The sequence below is a fragment of the Mustelus asterias genome, chromosome 24, assembly GCF_964213995.1.
Source record: "Mustelus asterias chromosome 24, sMusAst1.hap1.1, whole genome shotgun sequence".
NCBI classification, from domain to species: Eukaryota; Metazoa; Chordata; class Chondrichthyes; order Carcharhiniformes; family Triakidae; genus Mustelus; species Mustelus asterias.
This window is the reverse complement of record NC_135824.1, coordinates 62,739,697-62,763,848: the sequence shown is the minus strand read 5'-3', so window position 1 is coordinate 62,763,848 and position 24,152 is coordinate 62,739,697. Positions and strand designations below refer to the sequence as shown.

General features: G+C 51.4%; 1 protein-coding gene across 5 annotated transcripts in view; it reads right to left on the bottom strand.

The window, feature by feature from the left end:
• The window catches only part of LOC144511479 (latent-transforming growth factor beta-binding protein 4-like), a 175,640-nt gene that overhangs the window by 121,206 nt on the left and 30,282 nt on the right, over positions 1–24,152 (bottom strand). For 3 of the 5 annotated variants that reach the window (XM_078241868.1, XM_078241869.1, XM_078241870.1), the window contains exon 3: positions 19,583–19,770. In XM_078241868.1, coding sequence (XP_078097994.1) covers positions 19,583–19,770 — 188 coding nt within the window. Of the gene's footprint in view, positions 1–3,144; positions 3,505–19,582; positions 19,771–24,152 lie in introns of those variants that run through there. The other 2 variants (XM_078241871.1, XM_078241872.1) reach the window with 1 other exon arrangement.

The window sequence follows — 24,152 nt, the reverse complement described above, 5'->3', positions numbered from 1 at the left end:
TGTGATCGGCGCAACTTGTGGGCCGAAGGGCCTGTTTGTGCTGTGGCTTTCTATGTTCTATGTTCTAACTGGAAACAGAGAGTCGGCATAAATGGGTCTTTTTCTGGTTGGCAGGATGGAATAAGTGGTGGGCCACAGGGGTCAGTGCTGTGGCCTCTACTTGATACAATTTATATAAATGACTTGGACAAAGGGATTGAAAGCATGGTTGCTAAATTTGCTGATGACTCAAAGCTAGGTAGGAAATGGAGTTGTGAAGAGGATGTATGTAAGAAGGTTATATGAGTGGGCAATGATCTGGCAAATGGAGTATAATGTGGGCAAATGTGAAATGGTCCATTATGGCAGCAAAAATGAAAAAGAAACATTTAAATGTTGAGAGTCTGCAGAGCTCTGAGATGCAGAGGGATCTGAGTGACCTAGTGCATACATCGCAAGACAATTAGTTGCAGGGGAACAAGTAATAAGCAAAGCCAATAGAAAGTTATTGTTTGTTGCATCTGGAATTGAGTACTAGGGTAGGGTGATACTTCAGTTATACAGGGTATTGGTGTGATCACATCTGGCATATCGCATTGGTCTCCTTACTTAAGGAAATATGTATACACATTGGAAGCAGTTCAGAGAAGGTTTCCTGGATTAATACTTGGAATGGCTGGGTTGTTTTATGGAGAAAGGTTTGAGAGGTTAGGCTTGTATCCGCTGGAGTTTAGAAGAGTAAAGGTGACTTGATTGAACATATAAGATTCTGAGGGGTCTCGACAGAGTGGATGGGGAAAGGATGTTTCCCTTGTGGAAAAATGTACAACTAGAAGCCCCGCCTCGTTTATAAATAAAAGGTCACTCATTTCATAGAATCATAGAAACCCTACAGTGCAGAAAGAGGCCATTTGGCCCATCGAGTCTGCACCAACCACAATCCCACCCAAGCTCTACCCCCATATCCCTACATTTAAGACAGAGATGGGGAGAGATGTTTTCTTCCAGAGGGTTGGAGCTCTCTGAGGAATTCTCTTCCTCAGAAAACAGTGGAAGCACAATCTTTAAATGTTTTGGGGCAGAGCTGGAGAGATCTTTGATAAGCGAGCGGGTGAAAGGTTATTGGGGTCAGCAGGAATGTGGGGTTGAGAATACAGTCAGACCAGCCATGATCCTATTAAATGGCGGAGCGGGCTCGATGGGCCGAGTGGCCTACTCCTGCTCCTAGGTTGTATGTTCATATTTAAGAAAAAACACCTGTCAATCAGCCGTGCCTCTGTCGATGCAGGTCAAAGGGCATCAATTCAATTTGATTCGCCTTCTGGGGAATTGGGCAATGTTCCAGTTTGGGGGAAATTGGGCGAGATTCCAGTTTGGGGGGAATTGGGTGAGATTCCAGTCTGGGGGAATTGGGGTGAGGTTCCAGTTTGGAGGACTGGGGCAAGATTCCCATTTGGGGGATTGGATGAGGTTCCAGTTTGGGGGACTAGGGCAAGATTCCAGTTTGGGGGACTGGGATGAGGTTCCAGTTTGGGGGGAATTGGGTGAGATTCCAGTTTGCGGGGAATTGGCCGAGGTTCCAGTTTGCGGTGAATTGGGGTGAGGTTCCAGTTTGGACCAGGAAATTCTGGGATTGAATCCTGGGCTGGGATTTTCCAGCCTTCCTGCGATGGTTGCAGCGAGTCATTCACATCTCTGTTGACTTTGGCAGAAGCTGAAGATCCCACCATCGGGAAGGCCAGAAAATCCCGCCCTCTGTTCTAATCTTCCCGTGTCCACATTCCTGTCGGGAACTCTCAATGTAAACTTGGTCACACTGCAATTACTCCTCTTGTCACTGGGGAAAAATGTCATCGCAGTGTTACACATTCTCACATACTCCTTCCAACAGCTCCCTCCTCAGCTTGGGTCTGTTTTAGTGAGAGCTGTGGGAATTGAATCAAACCAATGTTTACAGTCATTGACAGCACTGCATTCTCCAGTCATGTCAGACAGAGGTTAGGGAGAGTGAAGCTCGCTTCTCCACACTGCTTTGCCAACATGCTGCGGAACACAAGTTCCAGGCAGAGAGAGCCTTTCTGACAATACTCATTGTGTAAACAATCTCTTTCCCTACGGGCTAATCGCTCCAGTTTGCTGAACGATTGGCCAACTGTGCGTCAGAATCATTCTCGAGGGAAGAGGTTGGACCCTGGTCAATCCTTCATTACTTTGTTTTTATAAAGTGAAAGCTCCGCACGCCTCTTAAAAGGGTATCACTGCGCCAAGTATCCACCAGAATGACACTGCAACGTGCCACATTCACCTGCACTACACACACCTTACGTTGTAATATTACCCTGGCACATGGCTGTATCAAAGCCGTGACCAGCCATCATACAGAGAAATATAACCGCACACCGTCTCTATGGGAACAGCACATCTACACGGAGTTTCGACAGGAGATGCAGAAAAGAGTTAATAGTTAATGGTTTCTTAATAGTCGATTGGGTGGAAAATACTTTGCATGAATCGTACTTCCTTCCCTCTCTCTCCACCCTAAAAGTAACACACTTTTAAACCAAAAAACGCACAGACCATAATGTTAACATGAGACCAAACAAATGTCCTGTCAAAGATTAGGCACAAAGTGCCTGGTACACACTGTGATCTAACATCAACACCATAAATAAGAGGCAACGAATCCTGGCTCTGATCCCAGGGAGTTTCTATTAAATATGGGGCATCAGAGAAAATAACATTTACTGTTTGGATCCCAACAGTCTGCAAAATGCTTGTTTATATCCATCACCATGTTTTACTGAGACTTAGCCTTGCAACACCAGCAGTGAGAAGATTCCCTCCAAACCCACTCTGAAAAGGGCCTTTTTGCAAGACCTGCAGAGAGTTTTAGATTACAGTTCAGCTTCGGAGGAGTAGTCGGAGTTGAGGGGGGAGAGAAAGGGACAGGATCTGGAATGGAACAAAAGAGAATACTCCTCAACACAAGCTACAATGGAAACAATTTTTTTCCCCTCATCTGTAAAATAAATCAAATTGCACAGTCCCATCTGCCCAGCCACATGGAGTAAATTATATCGAGAAGTCCATTGAGCTTAGGAAAGCTTCATAAAATTCCCTTCCCCCCCCCCCCCTCCTGTTTCAAATAGGTTTTTAGTTACTCACACACTCGGAATCCAGTCTTGGCCATATCGGAAGGGCTACTGTCACTGTAAACCGTTGTAATATTGCCTTTTTTACAACGATTCTCGCAATGTCCTGCCTCACATTTCAGCTTACAGACCGTAGGTGTGAAGAGAACCTTGATCTTCCCAACCTCCGCAATTTGAGTAAACGCTGGCGATATAAACAGAGCGCAGCACCAAAGCACCCTGAGCAACTCGGAATCCATTGGGGGTCCCTGAAGGTTCAGCACCCCGACCAGTCCAAGGAGGAAACTGAAGCCCAAGCTAACGCAAAGAATATCTTAAAATCTCCACAGGGTTTGTGATCCTTTGTATGGGAGTTTAATTGAATGCAGCATATTGAGTATACACTGGGACAGAATCCAAACATGTACTTTATGAGGGGTAACAGACATTGCAAGCTGCAAGTTAACCCAGTAAAGGTCTATCCCTGACACACTGCGTGGCATCAAAACTCAACACAATTACCGACTGACAGACGGCAACCGTTTGCCGATTAAAATCAGGCTTTATTGTGAAAGTAAATCCTGTCTTGTGAGGTGAAAATCAGTCCAGCTCTACTTGAAAGGTACTGGTCCAAAGCCAAAACGCACAACGCAGAACCACCAACACAGTGGGAGGGGTAGGAGAGTGAGAGAGGGGGAGAGGGGGAGCGGGGGAGCGAGGGAGCGGGGGAGCGAGGGAGCGAGGGAGCGAGGGAGCGAGGGAGCGAGGGAGCGAGGGAGCGAGGGAGCGAGGGAGCGAGGGAGAGAGGGAGAGAGGGAGAGAGGGAGAGAGGGAGAGAAAAAGAGAAGGATGGTGGTGTAAAGTGGAAAGAGGAGAACGGGGAAGAAATTAGAGGACAGAGAAAGAGAGGAGAAAGGAGATTAGTGGAGTGGGAGTACAGAAGGGGGAGGAGGAGATAAGGGGAGGTTTGGATCTGGGTGGGAGACAGGGGCTGGAATTTTATCAGCACGCCCACCCAAGGCTCGTAAGATCTCACCTGAGACCAACAGAGAATGCCATTCTGTGAGCCTGCCCGCCCCGATTCTGGGGAAGGCGAGGCGGTAATTCCAGCAAGGACATCTGATGGGGAGAAATCACTCTGCGCAAACACAATGTGAGAATGTGGTACAAACCAGTATGTGAACAGCTTGGCTGTTTTAGCTTAATGATATTGAATTATTCCAGGACCTAGCGGATCTCCCATGGTATTACTCGCAGGCTATGGTCTGTTCTGTTTTATTAGAATGGGAACATCACACTGAACACACAATGACACAATGTCTACTGTTCGATGTGATTCTGTGATCGAGCAGCACTTGCAGAACAATCCTGAGTGTGTTAGTAGCTACACTAAGAGTGATGAGGTGTTTATCAGAGTGAGGAGGAGATAGTTATCGGAGTGAGGAGGAGATAGTTATCGGAGTGAGGAACGAGTAGAGGATGAGAAGTTGGGCTAATTGTGCAGATTTAGGATGCGAGGATAATCCAGAGCAAGTCTGCCAATGGACGCACACCCAGAGGCTGTAAACCTTTCACTTGTTCACAGTGTTGGCATTCGGACAAGCCTGGCTTGACAACATGAGGAGGAAGTTCATTATTCCCGCAGGGCACCAAATTTAAAAAAAACTAACTCATTCATCATCCTTCTAAGGTAAGGAACACATGTCCCTGGTGTTTGGCTGAGTCCCTCGCTGCGGAGGCTTTAATCTTTCTTCCATCTTGCTGAAATCAATTCAACTTCTGTTTTCTTTTGACTGACAACAAAGTACAGCAGCCATTGGCCACACAAATTATAAAAGCTTTAACAATAAATCTAGGGTGAAAATGCTTCCTCAGGATTGGGTATAAAAGTTTCTACAGATAGGTCGAGAAAAAGATAAAGAAAAACGAATGCGGGTCCCTTCCAGAATTCATAAATGGGGAATAAGGAAATGGCCGAGGGATTAAATTTGTACTTTGCTTCAGTCTTCACAAAGGAAGACATGAATAATGTACCAGAAGTGCCGAGAGAAACATGTTTTAGTGAGGGGCTGAAGGAAATCAGCATTAGTAGAGAAATGGTTTTGGGGAAATTGATGGGATTGAAAGTGGATAAATCTCCAGGTCCTGATAATCTTCATCCCAGAGTCCTTAAGGAACTGGCCCTGGAAATAGTAGATCCATTGGTGGTTATTTTCCAAAATTCTTTGGACTCTGGGTTGGTTCCTACAGATTGGAGGGTAGCTAATGTAAGTCCACTATTCAAAAAGGGAGGTAGAGAGAAAACAGGGAACTATAGACCAGTGAGCCTAACGTCGGTACTGGGGAAGTTAGAACGTAGAACATAGAAAAAATACAGCACAAACAGGCCCTTCGGCCCACAAGTTGCGCCAGTCATGTCCCTACCGACCTAGGCTTATATATAGGCTTACTTATAACCCTCAATCCTATTAAGTCCCATGGACTCATCCAGAAGTCTCTTAAAAGACCCCATCGAGTTTGCCTCCACCATCACTGACGGCAGCCGATTTCACTCACCCACCACCCTCTGAGTGAAAGACTTACCCCATACAACTCCTCTGTACCTTCTCCCGAACACCTTAAACCTGTGTCCTCTCGTAGAAGCCATTTCGGCCCCGGGAAAAAGCCTCCGAGAAGCCACCCGATCTATACCTCTCAACATCTTGTACACCTCTATCAGGTCACCTCTCATCCTTCGTCTCTCCAAGGAGAAAAGACCGAGCTCCCTCAGCCTATCCTCATAAGGCATGCCAACCAATCCAGGCAACATCCTTGTAAATCTTCTCTGCACCCTTTCAATCATTTCCACATCCCTCCAGTAATGAGGCGACCAGAACTGAGCACAGTACTCCAAGTGGGGTCTGACGAGGGTCTTATAAAGCTGCATCATTATCTCCCAACTCCTAAACTCAATCCCTCGATTGATGAAGGCCAGCACACCATACGCCTTCTTAACCACCTCCTCTACCTGCGAGGCTGATTTAAGAGTCCTATGGACCCGGACCCCAAGGTCCTTCTGATCCTCTACACTGCTAAGAGTCTTACCCTTGATATTATACTCCTTCATCCCATTTGACCTGCCAAAATAGACCACTACACATTTATCCGGGTTGAAGTGATCTGTATACAAAAAACGGGTGGAACTTGAATCACACGGGGACCAATATCCTGGCCGGTAGGTTGGCTAAGGTTACTGGGGAGAATTTAAACTAGATAGGTTGGGGGGAGGGGAGCTAGAAGAGTTGACTAGGATCAAGGAACTAATTGATGGGGTGGAGGATGCAGGGGTAAGGGGAATTACAAAATTAATGGTAGAGGAGAGGGTGCAAGTGAATGAAGGCGGTAATTTAGATAAGGGAGTAGAGGGAGAGGGTGTTCGCGACTCATCAAAGCGGGTCCAGATAAAAGCTGGAATAAGGACACTTTGCCTGAATGCACGAAGCATTCGGAACAAGGTAAATGAGTTGATGGTGCAAATCAGCACGAGTGGGTACGATCTAGTGGCCATTACAGAAACGTGGCTGAAAGGTGACCAGGACTGGGAGATGAATATCCAGGGGTATCAGGCGTTTAGGAAGAATAGACAGGAAGGAAAAGGTGGTGGGGTCGCGCTATTAATAAGAGATAATATCAGGGTAGTACTGAGGGATGACATAGGCTCTGAGGAACAAAACGTGGAATCATTATGGGTAGAGATGAGGAATAGTAGAGGGAGAAAGACACTAGTAGGTGTGGTATATAGGCCCCCAAATAATAATGTTGAGGTAGGGAGGGCTATAAACAAGCAGATAAGGGATGCGTGTAAAAACGGAACGGCAATAATCATGGGGGACTTCAACATGCACATTGACTGGCAGACTCAAGTCGGTAAGGGTGGAATGGAGGAAGAGTTCTTAGAATGCTGTCGGGATAGTTTCCTTGAACAGCATGTTACGGAACCGACGAGGGAACGAGCTATTTTGGATCTGGTATTGTGTAACGAGGTAGGTAGAATTAAGGATCTTATGACCACAATATGGTCGAATTTCTGATTCAGATGGAAGAGGAGAAAGTTTGGTCCCAAACCAGTGTCCTCTGTTTGAACAGAGGGAAATATGATAGGATGAGGGATGAATTGGCTAAGGTAGACTGGGAGAGCAGGCTGGCAGGTAGGATAGCTGAGGAACAGTGGAGGATTTTTAAGGAGATCCTTTTCAGTTCTCAGCAAAAATATATTCCAGCAAAAAACAAGGATTGTAAGAAAAGGGAGAACCAGCCGTGGATAACGAAGGAAATAAAGGAGAGTATTAAAATAAAAACAGCTGCGTACAGAGTGGCCAAAAATAGTGGAGAAACAAGTGATTGGAAAAATTTAAGAAACAACAAAGAGAGACTAAGAAAGCGATAAAGAAAGGAAGGATAGACTATGAAGCTCGGCTAGCAATTAATATAAAAAATGATAGTAAAAGTTTTTATAAATATATAAAAAGGAATAGAGTGGCTAGAGTGAATGTTGGACCCTTGGAGGACGAGAGGGGGGAGTTAATAGTGGGAAATGAGGATATGGCTGAGTCTTTAAATAAGTTTTTTGTGTCGGTCTTCACGGTGGAGGACACAAATAGTTTGCCAAATATTAACGATAGAGGGATGGCAGCAGGAGAAATACTTAATACAATTAATGTTACCAGAGAGGCAGTGCTGGGTAGACTAATGGGACTGAAGGTGGATAAGTCCCCGGGTCCGGATGGAATGCATCCCAGGGTATTGAAAGAAATGTCAGAGGTAATAGTGGATGCGTTAGTGATTATTTATCAAAACTCGTTGCATTCTGGGGTAGTGCCGGTTGATTGGAAAACGGCTAATGTTACGCCGCTGTTTAAAAAAAGAAGGAGACAAAAGGCGGGTAACTATAGGCCGGTCAGCTTAACGTCTGTAGTAGGGAAAATGCTGGAATCCATTATTAAAGAGGAGATAGCAGGGCATCTGGATAGAAATGGTTCGATCAATCAGACGCAGCATGGATTCATGAGGGGAAAGTCGTGCTTGACAAACATGTTGGATTTTTATGAAGATGTGACTAGGGCGGTTGATGGAGGAGAACCGGTGGATGCGGTGTTTTTGGATTTCCAAAAGGCGTTTGATAAGGTGCCCCATAAAAGGCTACTGAAGAAGATTAGGGCACACGGAGTTGGGGGTAGTGTGTTAAAGTGGATTGGGGACTGGCTATCCGACAGGAAGCAAAGAGTCGGAATAAATGGGTGTTTTTCCGGTTGGAGGAAGGTAACTAGTGGCGTGCCGCAGGGATCGGTACTCGGGCCGCAACTATTTACCATTTATATAGATGATCTGGAGGAGGGGACGGAGTGTAGGGTAACGAAGTTTGCAGACGACACAAAGATAAGTGGAAAAGTGAATCGTGTGGAGGACGGAGAAGATCTGCAGAGAGATTTGGACAGGCTGAGTGAGTGGGCGAGGATATGGCAAATGGAGTATAACGTTGAGAAATGCGAGGTTATACACTTTGGAGGAAATAATAACAAATGGGATTACTATCTCAATGGAAACAAATTAAAACATGCTACCGTGCAAAGGGACCTGGGGGTCCTTGTGCATGAGACGCAAAAGCCCAGTCTGCAGGTACAACAGGTGATCAAGAAGGCAAATGGGATGTTGGCCTATATTGCGAAGGGGATAGAATATAAAAGCAGGGATGTCTTGATGCACCTGTACAGGGCATTGGTGAGGCCGCAGCTGGAATACTGTGTGCAGTATTGGTCCCCTTATATGAGGAAGGATATATTGGCATTGGAGGGAGTGCAGAGAAGGTTCACCAGGTTGATACCGGAGATGAGGGGTTTGGATTATGAGGAGAGGCTGAGGAGATTGGGTTTGTACTCGTTGGAGTTTAGAAGGATGAGGGGGGATCTTATGGAGACTTATAAGATAATGCGGGGGCTGGATAGGGTGGAGGCGGAGAGATTCTTTCCACTTAGTAAGGAAGTTAAAACTAGAGGACACAGCCTCAAAATAAAGGGGGGTCGGTTTAAGACAGAGTTGAGGAGGAACTTCTTCTCCCAGAGGGTGGTGAATCTCTGGAATTCTCTGCCCACTGAGGTGGTGGAGGCTACCTCGCTGAATATGTTTAAAGCGGGGATGGATGGATTCCTGATCGGTAAGGGAATTAAGGGTTATGGGGATCAGGCGGGTAAGTGGTACTGATCCACGTCAGATCAGCCATGATCTTATTGAATGGCGGGGCAGGCCCGAGGGGCTAGATGGCCTACTCCTGCTCCTATTTCTTATGTTCTTATGTTCTTAAGTCCATCTGCCACTTCTCCGCCCAGTCTTGCATCCTATCTATGTCACGCTGCAGCTTCTGACATCCCTCCAACCTATCCACAACACCACCAACCTTCTTGTCGTCAGCAAACGTACCAACCCCATCCCTCCACTTCCTCATCCAGGTCATTTATGAAAATGACAAACAGCAAGGGTCCCAGAACAGATCCCTGGGGCACACCACTGGTGACCGACCTCCATTCAGAAAAAGACCCGTCTACAACTACTCTCTGCCCTCTTCAGGCAAGCCAGTTCTGAAGCCAGAAGTTGCTAGAGTCCATTATCAAGGATTTCATAACTCAGCATTTGGAAGACAGCGGTATAATCAGACAAAGTCAGCATGGATTTACAAAGGCAAATCATGCTTGACGAATCTATTGGAATATTTTGAGGATGTAACTAGTAGAGTTGACTGAGGAGAACCAGTGGATGTGGTTTATTTAGACTTTCAGAAGGCTTTCGACAAGGTCTCACATAACAGACTACTCTGTAAAGTTAACGGACATGGGATTGCAGGTAATGTCTTGAGATGGATAGAAAGCTGGTTAGCAGATAGGAAGCAAAGAGTTGGCATAAATGGGTCTTTTTCTGATTGGCAGTCAGGGACTAGTGGGGTTCCGCAAGGATCTGTGCTCGGACCCCAACTGTTCACATTATATATTAATGATTGGGAAGAGGGAACTGAATAGAACAAAGAACAAAGAAAATTACAGCACAGGAACAGGCCCTTCGGCCCTCCAAGCCTGCACCGACCATGCTGCCCGACTGAACTAAAACCCCCAGCCTTCCGGGAACCATATCCCTCTATTCCCATTCTATTCATGTATTTGTCCAGACACCCCTTAAAAGTCACTACCGTATCCGCTTCCACTACCTCCTCCGGCAGCGAGTTCCAGGCACCCACCACCCTCTGTGTAAAAAAATTGTTCTGTATCTATTATTTATGTATTATGTATAAATTATCTCCACATTATCTCCACATTATCTCCACATTATCTCCACATTATCTCCACATTATCTCCACATTATCTCCACATTATCTCCACATTATCTCCACATTTGCAGATGATATAAAGCTGGGTGGGAGGGTGAGCTGTGAGGAGGATTCAGAGATGCTTCAGCGTGATTTGGACAGGCTGAGTGAGTGGGAATATGCATGGCAGATGCAGTATAATGTGGTTAAATGTGAGGTTATCCACTTTGGAAGCAATAATCGGAAGACAGATTACTACCTGAATGGGTGTAAATTCAAGGGTGTAAAATGGGTGGTGAATGTGTGGAATTCACTCCCACAGAATGTAGTTGAGGCCAAAACATTGTCTGATTTCAAGGAGAAAATAGATATCGCTCTTGGGGCTAAAGGGATCGAGGGATATGGGGGGAAGGGGGGATCAGGATATTGAATTTGATGATCAGCCATGGTCAAAATGAATGGTGGAGCAGGCTGGAAGGGCCGAATGGCCTCCTCCTGCTTCTAGTTTCCATGGGTGCAGGTGCTAATACACTTCCAGTATCTCCACTTCCATCTTTTTCCCATTTCCTCCCCCACCAAGGACATTGGTTGAAACTCTACCCCACCGGAATCGGGCGGGAGTCGACAATCTCGCCAGAGTGAGGCCATAAAGTCCCACCCATTAACATTCAAATCACGCCCATTAACATTCAAAACACGCCCATTAACATTCAAATCACGCCCATTAACATTCAAATCACGCCCATTAACATTCAAATCACGCCCATTAACATTCAAATCACGCCCATTAACCCTCCAGTGAGTTCAGGACAACAACAACAACAACAACAACTTCTCTCCAGCCCAGATATTGGTTTCAATATTGGGGAGAGGGGGGGGAGGGAGGGTGGAGGAGGGGAGGAGGGAGGGGGAGGGGGAAGGGGGAGCGGAGGGGGAAGGGGGAGCGGAGGGGGAAGGGGAGCGGAGGGGGAGGGGGAGCGGAGGGGGAGGGGGAGCGGAGGGGGAGGGGGAGCGGAGGGGGAGGGGGAGCGGAGGGGGAGGGGGAGCGGAGGGAGAGGGGGAGCGGAGGGGGAGGGGGAGCGGAGGGGGAGGGGGAGCGGAGGGGGAGGGGGAGCGGAGGGGGAGGGGGAGCGGAGGGGGAGGGGGAGCGGAGGGGGAGGGGGAGCGGAGGGGGAGGGGGAGCGGAGGGGGAGGGGGAGCGGAGGGGGAGGGGGAGCGGAGGGGGAGGGGGAGCGGAGGGGGAGGGGGAGCGGAGGGGGAGGGGGAGCGGAGGGGGAGGGGGAGCGGAGGGGGAGGGGGAGCGGAGGGGGAGGGGGAGCGGAGGGGGAGGGGGAGCGGAGGGGGAGGGGGAGCGGAGGGGGAGGGGGAGCGGAGGGGGAGGGGGAGGGGAGGGGGAGCGGAGGGGGAGGGGGAGCGGAGGGGGAGGGGGAGCGGAGGGGGAGGGGGAGCGGAGGGGGAGGGGGAGCGGAGGGGGAGGGGGAGCGGAGGGGGAGGGGGAGCGGAGGGGGAGGGGGAGCGGAGGGGGAGGGGGAGCGGAGGGGGAGGGGGAGCGGAGGGGGAGGGGGAGCGGAGGGGGAGGGGGAGCGGAGGGGGAGGGGGAGCGGAGGGGGAGGGGGAGCGGAGGGGGAGGGGGAGCGGAGGGGGAGGGGGAGCGGAGGGGGAGGGGGAGCGGAGGGGGAGGGGGAGCGGAGGGGGGAGGGGGAGCGGAGGGGGAGGGGGAGCGGAGGGGGAGGGGGAGCGGAGGGGGAGGGGGAGCGGAGGGGGAGGGGGAGCGGAGGGGGAGGGGGAGCGGAGGGGGAGGGGGAGCGGAGGGGGAGGGGGAGCGGAGGGGAGGGGGAGCGGAGGGGAGGGGGAGGGGAGCGGAGGGGAGGGGAGGGGAGGCGGAGGGGAGGGGGAGCGGAGGGGAGGGGAGGGGGAGCGGAGGGGAGGGGAGGGGGAGCGGAGGGGAGGGGAGGGGGAGCGGAGGGGAGGGGAGGGGGAGCGGAGGGGAGGGGCAGTCGAGCGGAGGGGAGGGGCAGTCGAGCGGAGGGGAGGGGCAGTCGAGCGGAGGGGAGGGGCAGTCGAGCGGAGGGGAGGGGCGGTCGAGCGGAGGGGAGGGGCGGTCGAGCGGAGGGGAGGGGCGGTCGAGCGGAGGGGAGGGGCAGTCGAGCGGAGGGGAGGGGCAGTCGAGCGGAGGGGAGGGGCAGTCGAGCGGAGGGGAGGGGCAGTCGAGCGGAGGGGAGGGGCAGTCGAGCGGAGGGGAGGGGCAGTCGAGCGGAGGGGAGGGGCAGTCGAGCGGAGGGGAGGGGCAGTCGAGCGGAGGGGAGGGGCAGTCGAGCGGAGGGGAGGGGCAGTCGAGCGGAGGGGAGGGGCAGTCGAGCGGAGGGGAGGGGCAGTCGAGCGGAGGGGAGGGGCAGTCGAGCGGAGGGGAGGGGCAGTCGAGCGGAGGGGAGGGGCAGTCGAGCGGAGGGGAGGGGCAGTCGAGCGGAGGGGAGGGGCAGTCGAGCGGAGGGGAGGGGCAGTCGAGCGGAGGGGAGGGGCAGTCGAGCGGAGGGGAGGGGCAGTCGAGCGGAGGGGAGGGGCAGTCGAGCGGAGGGGAGGGGCAGTCGAGCGGAGGGGAGGGGCAGTCGAGCGGAGGGGAGGGGCAGTCGAGCGGAGGGGAGGGGCAGTCGAGCGGAGGGGAGGGGCAGTCGAGCGGAGGGGAGGGGCAGTCGAGCGGAGGGGAGGGGCAGTCGAGCGGAGGGGAGGGGCAGTCGAGCGGAGGGGAGGGGCAGTCGAGCGGAGGGGAGGGGCAGTCGAGCGGAGGGGAGGGGCCAGTCGAGCGGAGGGGGAGGGGCAGTCGAGCGGAGGGGGAGGGGCCAGTCGAGCGGAGGGGAGGGGCAGTCGAGCGGAGGGCAAGAGGGGCAGTCGAGCGGAGGGGAGGGGCAGTCGAGCGGAGGGGAGGGGCAGTCGAGCGGAGGGGAGGGGCAGTCGAGCGGAGGGGAGGGGCAGTCGAGCGGAGGGGAGGGGCAGTCGAGCGGAGGGGAGGGGCAGTCGAGCGGAGGGGAGGGGCAGTCGAGCGGAGGGGCAGCCGAGGGGCAGTCGAGCGGAGGGGAGGGGCAGTCGAGCGGAGGGGAGGGGCAGTCGAGCGGAGGGGAGGGCAGTCGAGCGGAGGGGAGGGGCAGTCGAGCGGAGGGGAGGGGCAGTCGAGCGGAGGGGAGGGGCAGTCGAGCGGAGGGGAGGGGCAGTCGAGCGGAGGGGAGGGGCAGTCGAGCGGAGGGGAGGGGCAGTCGAGCGGAGGGGAGGGGCAGTCGAGCGGAGGGGAGGGGCAGTCGAGCGGAGGGGAGGGGCAGTCGAGCGGAGGGGAGGGGCAGTCGAGCGGAGGGGAGGGGCAGTCGAGCGGAGGGGAGGGGCAGTCGAGCGGAGGGGAGGGGCAGTCGAGCGGAGGGGAGGGGCAGTCGAGCGGAGGGGAGGGGCAGTCGAGCGGAGGGGAGGGGCAGTCGAGCGGAGGGGAGGGGCAGTCGAGCGGAGGGGAGGGGCAGTCGAGCGGAGGGGCATCAGCGGGGAGGGCAGTCGAGCGGAGGGGAGGGGCAGTCGAGCGGAGGGGAGGGGCAGTCGAGCGGAGGGGAGGGGCAGTCGAGCGGAGGGGAGGGGCAGTCGAGCGGAGGGGAGGGGCAGTCGAGCGGAGGGGAGGGGCAGTCGAGCGGAGGGGAGGGGCAGTCGAGCGGAGGGGAGGGGCAGTCGAGCGGAGGGGAGGGGCAGTCGAGCGGAGGGGAGGGGCAGTCGAGCGGAGGGGAGGGGCAGTCGAGCGGAGGGGAGGGGCAGTCGAGCGGAGGGGAGGGGCAGTCGAGCGGAGGGGAGGGGCAGTCGAGCGGAGGGGAGGGGCAGTCGAGCGGAGGGCGCGAGAGGGCAGTCGAGCGGAGGGGAGGGGCAGTCGAGCGGAGGGGAGGGGCAGTCGAGCGGAGGGAGGGGCAGTCGAGCGGAGGGGAGGGGCAGTCGAGCGGAGGGGAGGGGCAGTCGAGCGGAGGGGAGGGGCAGTCGAGCGGAGGGGAGGGGCAGTCGAGCGGAGGGGAGGGGCAGTCGAGCGGAGGGGAGGGGCAGTCGAGCAGAGGGGAGGGGCAGTCGAGCGGAGGGGAGGGGCAGTCGAGCGGAGGGGAGGGGCAGTCGAGCGGAGGGGAGGGGCAGAGCATGTTTTCAGAATGGATGTTGAAGGATCCGCTATCACTGTCTTGAGCAGAATGCTGCAAATTAGCAACAGTGGCATCTGGCCAACATCTGTGAGGCTGGATTACAAATCAGTTGGCAAAGGCCTGAGCAACTCTTGGCTGCAGTCCGGCTAAAGCGACGGTATTTTAGCCCCAAACAAACTAACTGGAGTTTGCCTGGGTAATCTCAACCCCAGGGACAGCACAGACAGAATATTCATTCGGATTGTGTATGCTGCACTTCACACTGATACACACTGTCACACTCTCTCCCACACATACACACAAACACCCCGACCCAGACCCAGACCCACACCCAGACCCACACACCCACACACCCACCCACCAAAGTTCAAATCCAAACAACACACTCAGGCTCACACCCAATCCCCTCTCACTTTCACACATCCACCCCACACTGCTACTCACTCTCAAAACCTTGTCCAGACCCACACCCACAGCAACTCACACCCACACACTCACACTCACCCACAGCAACTCACACCCACACACTAACACTCACCCACACCCACAGCAACTCACACCCACACACTAACACTCACCCACACCCACAGCAACTCACACCCACACACTCTCACCCACACCCACAGCAACTCACACCCACACACTCACACTCACCCACACCCACAGCAACTCACACCCACACAATAACACTCACCCACAGCAACTCACACCCACACACTAACACTCACCCACACCCACAGCAACTCACACCCACACACTCACACTCACCCACAGCAACTCACACCCACACACTAACACTCACCCACACCCACAGCAACTCACACCCACACACACACACACTCACCCACACCCACAGCAACTCACACCCACACACTAACGCTCACCCACAGCAACTCACACCCACACACTAACACTCACCCACAGCAACTCACACCCACACACTAACACTCACCCACAGCAACTCACACTAACACTCACCCACACCCACAGCAACTCACACCCACAGCAACTCACACCCACACACTAACACTCACCCACACCCACATCAACACATGCCCAGACTAACACCAACGCACGCACGCACGCACGCACGCACACACACACACACGAACACACACACACACACGCGCACACACACACACGCGCACACACACACACGCGCACACACACACTCACACACACACACTCACACGCACACACTGCTTCATTAAGAATGCAGATCCAGTTAAAAATGCAGAAAATACGCAGCTACTTAAGGTCCAATGGGAATGTGTACAGTTCACGGATTTCCCAGAATCTATTCAAAGATTATTGAATAATCATAGAATCCTGACAGTGCAGAAGAGGCCATTCAGCCCATTGAGTCTGCACCAACTCTCTGACAGAGTATGTTACCCAGGCTCTCTTCCCCACCCTATCCTTACACATTTAGTACGGACAATCCACCGAACCAGCATGTCTTTTGGACTGTGGGAGGAAACCGGAACACCCGGAGGAAACCCACGCAGACACGGGGAGAACGTGCAAACTCCACAAAGACAGTGACCCAAGCTGGGAATCGAACCCAGGTCCCTGGCGCTGTGAGGCAGCAGTGCCAACCACTGTGCCACCGTGCTGCCCCACTTCTTAACAGTTCTTGCTCTGTCAGCTGTAACTCAGCAAGGAGCCTCTGGTCTGAAGGGCAAAGATCGAAGACGCACTCCAGAAATTGAAGCAGAAAAGTCTCAGCTCACAGCCCTGGTGAGGAAGTCCCAAGATGCCTTGCCCAGCATTCCAGACCAGCTCCATTGGGTGACACACATCGTTCGAATGCCTAACACCAGATTCTGGAAGCATGGACTCTACTCAAGACTCGACCATATCTTTAAGACCTGGTTGGTTGTAGGGGTTCACATTCTAACCAGTATTCTGTCACTTGATTTTGTGTCTCTGTGCCCTGTTTGAGAGCACATTTCCACTCCATCTGACGAAGGAGCAGCGCTCCGAAAGCTAATGGTATTTGCTACCAAATAAACCTGTTGGACTTTAACCTGGTGTTGTTAAAACTCTTACTGTGTTTACCCCAGTCCAACACCGGCATCTCCACATCACAAATAAGGCATACAGACACAAACTCAAGTTACAGAATACTGTTTAGAATGTGAATCTTTACAGCTAATCAAGTTTTAAAGATACAGACAATGAGAGTGGAGAGAGCATTAGGCACAGGTTAAAGAAATCATAGAAATCATAGAAACCCTACGGTACAGAAAGAGGCCATTCGGCCCATCGAGTCTGCACCGACCACAATCCCACCCAGGCCCTACCCCCACATATTTACCCACTAATCCCTCTAACCTATGCATCTCAGGACACAAAGGGCAATTTTTAGCATGGCCAATCAACCTAACCCGCACATCTTTGGACTGTGGGAGGAAACCGGAGCACCCGGAGGAAACCCACGCAGACACGAGGAGAATGTGCTAACTCCACACAGACAGTGACCCAAGCCGGGAATCGAACCCAGGTCCCTGGAGCTGTGAAGCAGCAGTGCTAACCACAGTGCTACCGTGCCGCCCGTGTGAAATGTGTATTGTCTCCAGACAGGACAGCCAGTAAGATTCTGCAAGTCCAGAAAGCTGGGGGTGTTACCGATAGTGTGACATGAACCCAATATCCCGGTTTAGGCCATCCTCATGTGTGCGGAACTTGGCTAGCAGTTTCTGCTCAGTGTTTCTGTCCCCATCAAACACTCCCAGGACAGGTACAGCATGGGGTTAGATACAGAGTAAAGCTTCCTCTACACTGTCCCCATCAAATACTCCCAGGACAGGTACAGCACAGGGTTAGATACAGAGTGAAGCTCCCTCTACACTGTTCCCCCATCAGACACTCCCAGGACAGGTACAGCACGGGGTTAGATACAGAGTAAAGCTCCCTCTACACTGTCCCCCATCAAACACTCCCAGGACAGGTACAGCATGGGGTTAGATACAGAGGAAAGTTCCCTCCACACTGTCCCCATCAATCACTCCCAGGGCAGGTACAGAACAGGGTTAGATACAGAGGAAAGGTCCCTCCTGCACTGTCCCCATCAAACACTCCCAGGACAGGTACAGCATGGGGCTAGATACAGAGTAAAGCTCCCTCTACACTGTCCCCATCAAACACTCCCAAAACAGGTACAGCACGGGGTTAGATACAGAGTAAAGCTCCCTCTACACTGTCCCCATCAAACACTCCCAGGACAGCTACAGCACGGTGTTAGATACAGAGTAAAGCTCCCTCTACACTGTCCCCATCAAACACTCCCAGGACAGGTACAGCATGGGGTTAGATACAGAGTAAAGCTCCCTCTACACTGTCCCCATCAAACACTCCCAGGACAGGTACAGCACGGGGTTAGATACAGAGTAAAGCTACCTCTACACTGTCCCCATCAAACACTCCCAGGACAGGTACAGCACGGGGTTAGATATAGAGTAAAGCTCCCTCTACACTGTCCCCATCAAACAGTCCCAGGACAGGGAGAGCACGGTGTTAGATACAGAGTAAAGCTCACTCTACACTGTCCCCCATCAAACACTCCCAGGACAGATAGAGCACAGAGTTAGATACAGAGTAAAGCTCCCTCTACTCTGTCCCCATCAAACACTCCCAGGACAGGTACAGCACGGGGTTAGATACAGAGTAAAGCTCCCTCCACACTGTCCCCATCAAACACTCCCAGGACAGGTACAGCACGGTGTTAGATACAGAGTAAAGCTCCCTCTACACTGTCCCCATCAAACACTCCCAGGACAGGTACAGCACGGGGTTAGATACAGAATAAAGCTCCCTCTACACTGTCCCCCATCAAACACTCCCAGGATAGGTACAGCACGGGGTTAGATACAGAGTAAAGCTCCCTCTACACTGTCCCCATCAAACACTCCCAGGACAGGTACAGCATGGGGTTAGATACAGAGTAAAGCTCCCTCTACACTGTCCCCATCAAACACTCCCAGGACAGGTACAGCACGGGGTTAGATACAGAGTAAAGCTCCCTCTACACTGTCCCCATCAAACAGTCCCAGGACAGGGAGAGCACGGTGTTAGATACAGAGTAAAGCTCCCTCTACACTGTCCCCATCAAACACTCCCAGGACAGGTACAGCACGGGGTTAGATACAGAATAAAGCTCCCTCTACACTGTCCCCCATCAAACACTCCCAGGACAGGTACAGCACGGGGTTAGATACAGAGTAAAGCTCCCTCTACAATGTCCCCATCAAACACTCCCAGGACAGGTACAGCATGGGGTTAGATACAGAGTAAAGCTCCCTCTACACTGTCCCCATCAAACACTCCCAGGACAGGTACAGCATGGGGTTAGATACAGAGTAAAGCTCCCTCTACACTGTCCCCATCAAACACTCCCAGGACAGGTAGAGCACAGTGTTAGATACAGAGTAAAGCTCCCTCTACACTGTCCCCATCAAACACTCCCAGGGCAGATAGAGCACGGACTATTTGTTTCCTGTGATATGGGCATCACTAGCACGAGCAACATTTATTGACCATTTCTAATTTCTGGGAAGGTGGTGGTGAGTTTTGAGGTGGTGTATTTACCCCCACTGTGCTCTTTGGAAGAGAGAGTTTGAAAGAGCAAGTGTGAAGGAATGGCAATATCGTTACAGGAAGGCGTGTGGCTTGGGTGGGAACTTGGTGGTGTTCCCTTGTCTGTCGATCTTGTCTTTGTGGGTGATATTCATGGCGATCGGATTGCGGCTTTGAAGGATCCGTTTCTGAATTGTACGTATTAATACTAATCTGTAACCATGGGAACTGGATGAGAAATGCTCAGATCACTTTTGACCCTGCCAGGCAGTGGCCGTCTGGTTTGTTGTGAAGACTCTGCGGTGAGGGAGATTCATTCCCCTCTGAACTGTTAGTCCACCCCCTGCTGCACCAAACCTGACTGTGTGGCTCAGGACAGATCCTCCTCCCACACCCCACCTTCCCTCCACCTTTACCTTGGAGGTTTGTTTGTTTGCCTCTGGGATGACTCCGTCCGTGCACCCTGGCGTTTCCCTTTGGGCCCTTGCTTTTTGGGTTGGATGTGGCATCAGTTGATGGTGGTGCCTGGCTCTTGGTGACTTTGACAGAGTGCTGGCTGGATAGCGTGAGTTTCCTCAGTAACACTGACTGTGCCTGCTTCACTCTGCAACGGGAAAGGAACAGGAATTAGTACAGCAAGCATCAATGGCACAGAACTCAGGCCGCCATTGCTGAGGCCAAGGGAGAGAGCGGGAAAGGGAGCAACAGAGGGGTGAGAGGAAGAGAGGAACGAGGGGGGAGAAAGAGAGAGGAGGAGGAGATTGGGGAGGAGGATTTGAGCAGAGTTAAGGAAAAGGGGAGGAGGGGAGGGAGGAGGATGAGTGAGGGAAGGGAGGAAGAGGGGAGGAGAGTGGGAAGGTTAGACAGAACAAGGAAAGTCAACAGTTAAAAGCCCAAACCCTATTACTTTATATTTCCTCCTCTGAGTTAGGCCTCTTTACCATATGTGCAGGGCGGCACGGTGGCACAGTGGTTAGCACTGCTGCCTCACAGCGCCAGGGACCCGGGTTTGGTTCCTGCCTTGGGTCACTGTCTGTGTGGAAATTTGCATGTTCTCCCTGTGTCTGCATGGGTTTCCTTCGGGTGCTCCCGGTTTCCTCCCACAGTCCAAAGATGCGTGGGTTAGATGGATTAGCCATGCTAAATTGCCCCTTAGTGTCAGGGGGATTAGCTAGGGTAAATGCATGGGGTTATGGGGATAGGGCCTGGGTGGGGTTGTGGTCATTGCAGACTCGATGGGCTGAATGGCCTCCTTCTGCACTGATTGCTAATAGACACCAGGTCAAAGGAAACAATTCATTTCCATGTGGTTTCTTTCAGTCCCTGTGTCTGAGTGTCAGCTTCCGTACAGAAAGTGTAAATATCGATCATTAATAATCGCATGTTCCAACATTTACACTGCCTGTAGACAGGCCAACTCCTTATAGAGTTTACTCTGATGTTTCAGACAGCATTACTCAGACAGTTCCTGGCTCAGTTTTCCAAATCCACTTGTTCAGCTCCCAGTACAGACAGACTGTCCTGCTGCCAAAGTGAAGGGAGGTAAAATCCAGCATGTTTGGCACCAACTGCAGACCAAAACAAACTGGACAAATACACACTTGGTGAGGATAAAGAATCAACCCCGTGCTGATGCCCGTCTTCAAACAGCCCACAGCCTACACAAAAAAACATTTCCATATGAGGAAAGCTCCCTCTACACTGTCCCCATCAAACACTCCCAGGACAGGTACAGCACGGGGTTAGATACAGAGTAAAGCTCCCTCTACACAGTCCCCATCAAACACTCCCAGGACAGGTACAGCACGGGCTTAGATACAGAGGAAAGCTCCCTCCACACTGTCCCCATCAAACACTCGCAGGACAGGTACAGCACGGGGTTAGATACAGAGTAAAGCTCCCTCTACACTCTCCTCCATCAAACACTCCCAGTACAGAGACAGCGCGGGGTTAGATACAGAGTAAAACTGTCTTTACACTGTCCCCATCAAACACTCCCAGGACAGTTACAGCACGGGGTTAGATACAGAGGAAAGCTCCCTCTACACTGTCCCCCATCAAACGCTCCCAGGACAGGTACAGCACGGGGTTAGATACAGAGTAAAGCTCCCTCTACACTCTCCTCCATCAAACACTCCCAGTAGAGAGACAGCGCGGGGTTAGATACAGAGTAAAGCTCCCTTCACACTGTCCCCATCAAACACTCCCAGGACAGGTACAGCACAGGGTTAGATACAGAGTAAAGCTCCCTCTACACTCTCCTCCATCAAACACTCCCAGTACAGAGACAGCACGGGGTTAGATACAGAGTAAAGCTCCCTCTACACCGTCCCCATCAAACACTCCCAGGACAGGTACAGCACGGGGTTAGATACAGAGTGAAGCTCCCTTTACACTGTCCCCATCAAACACTCCCAGGACAGAGACAGCGCGGGGTTAGATACAGAGTAAAGCACCTTCTACCGACTCATTGTGATACTCCCTACCACCCTCTGTAAGGAAGGTTAGATTTGGATTTGTACAGTTCCTTGTCACAGCTAAATGTACTCACCTCAGAGAGATTGAATTTGTTTGATGTGTAGTGAGAATTATCGAAAATATCAGAGCTTTTGCATACGTGACACACGGGGAAATCATCTGTGGAGCACAGAGGAGTGGTGACTTCGAGGACCTCCTAGTTCTTCCTTGAATGTTGCCCGAGGAACCTCAATTTCACGTTGAACAGTTAAACTGTCCTTGCTTTATCATTCCAGCTAAAGGTCACAATTAAACAGATGAACTGAATGCTCTGGGACTATTCTCCATGATCCAAGTCAGGAGTGTGTAACTGGGGCAGGGCAGGAGGGTTACAGTTTCAGGCGGTTCGGGTCACTCCCCTATCTCTCCCACCCTTCATCATCCTAACAAAGGTCATTGGCAAGGAAAATTCTGTGTTCCATCAGTAATGCGCTGGAGTCCAAACAGACCCAGAGCTCGAGCCCATAACCTCTGACCCCAGCTCAATGTCAATCCATATCTCAGGGAACTTTGGATAGATTGGGACTTCCCGAAACCATGACTTTTCCAACAAATAATCATGGGAACTGGATAGATCCAAAGCAAGGACACAGACATGGACACAGGCATGGAAAACTGCTGGGGACTTTATTTCAAAACGCGATCCCATAGAATCCGCATTCTTATTGATGCCCAGGCAGATGTTCAAAGTTTACTCAGAAAATCTGCCCTGGAATCATTTTCAATAAAGGAACAATATATTTCAGGCCTATAAAATTATCTTTTCCTTCCTTACACTTGAATGAAAGTTCAAAGAAACTGGCATGAATCAAATTATTTCTGACAGTTTTATAACATAAATCACTTTCTCTCCTCCTCAGAAAACTGTAAAATTGCTTTTTCACTTTGAAAGAGGAGGAAGTACAAAGAGTTTTTCTCAGCACACGGATCAAAAACTTAAAGGAAATTTCCAGTTCTCCCATATTCTAAACGATAGTTTCCACTGACCTGAACACGCAAGATAATTATTGGTCAGAATCTCTAACATCGCCGGCCACTGTATAAAGCTCCTGCCTCACTCCCCAAACCACTGGGGAAACTAAACATCTGCCCAACTGTCCTGCTCTCTCCTTCAGCAACCAATGTGGTTCTGAGTTACACAGACCAACTTGGAGACAAGTTCCATCTTCCGTTCACACAGAGACAGCTAACCTTCACCAAGGCATCTCAACTAAACAACACCAGAAAACACATTAAACAGTCTTGTGTCCAATTGATCCCAGATTTCTGAGAACGTCCCCCACAATTGGAAAGTAGAAAATGTCATCCCACTATTCAAGAAAGGAAAGAGAAAGACAACAGGGAAATGGAGGTAGCAGAGGCATAGGTTATAATCTTCCTAAATTCCTTTGGCTGTGGAAGGAGATTGGAAAATAGCAAATGTAACAACTTTATTCAAGAAAGAAGGGAGGCGCATAGCAGGAAACCATTGACTAGTTAATCTTTGACAAAGGCTCATCTGGACTCAAAACATCAGCTCTTTTCTCTCCTTACAGATGCTGCCAGACCTGCTGAGATTTTCCAGTATTTTCTCTTTTGGTTTCAGATTCCAGCATCCGCAGTAATTTGCTTTTATTTTGATGAGTTAGTCGACCATCTGTCATGGGGATCTTGCTGGAATCCAGTATCAAGGAGGTTATAGCAAGATACCAAGAAAATCATAATGGGATCCAGGCAGAGTCAGCGTAGCTTTGTGGAAGGGAAATTGTGTTTACCCAATTTATTAGAGTTTTGTGAGGAAACAACAAACAAGTTGGATAAAGGGTAACCTGTAGATGTGATGTATTTGGATTTCCAAAAGGTATTTGGTAAGGTACCGCATCAAAGGTTACTACACAAGATATGAGCGCATTCTGTAGGGGGTAACATACTCAAGTCAAGTTATGGAGTTTTACAGCACAGAAAGAGGCCCTTCGACCCATCTTGTCTGCACTGGCCTCAATCACCTATCTATTCTAATCCCATTTTCCAGCACTTGGTCCGTAGCCTTGTATGCTCAACTGCTCATCTAAATGTTGTGAGGGTTCCCGCCTCGACCACCCTTTCAGGCAGAGAGTTCCAGATTCCCACCACCCTCTGGGCGAAAGAGAGAGTGAGAGTGATAGTGAGAGATAGAGAGAGTGAGAGAATGAGACCGAGAGAGATAGAGAAAGCGAGAGAGAGCGCGCCAGGAATTTACAGGTAAAATCTAAAATCGCCGTCACAAGAGTTCTGTAAGTTGATTGGTTGGTAAGTATAGGCCTTTCCGGATTCAACACGGAGATGATTGGTGGATGACAGGTGAGCTGTTATGCTGTAGCACACTGCGGTAAGCACTTAACTTGTCAGTGTAGCTTGTCCAGGTGGAATGTGCATCCTGTGGGATGTGGGAAGTCATGTCAGCGCAAAGTGTCCTCCTAAGTACATCTGCAGGAAGTGCAACCAGCTGCA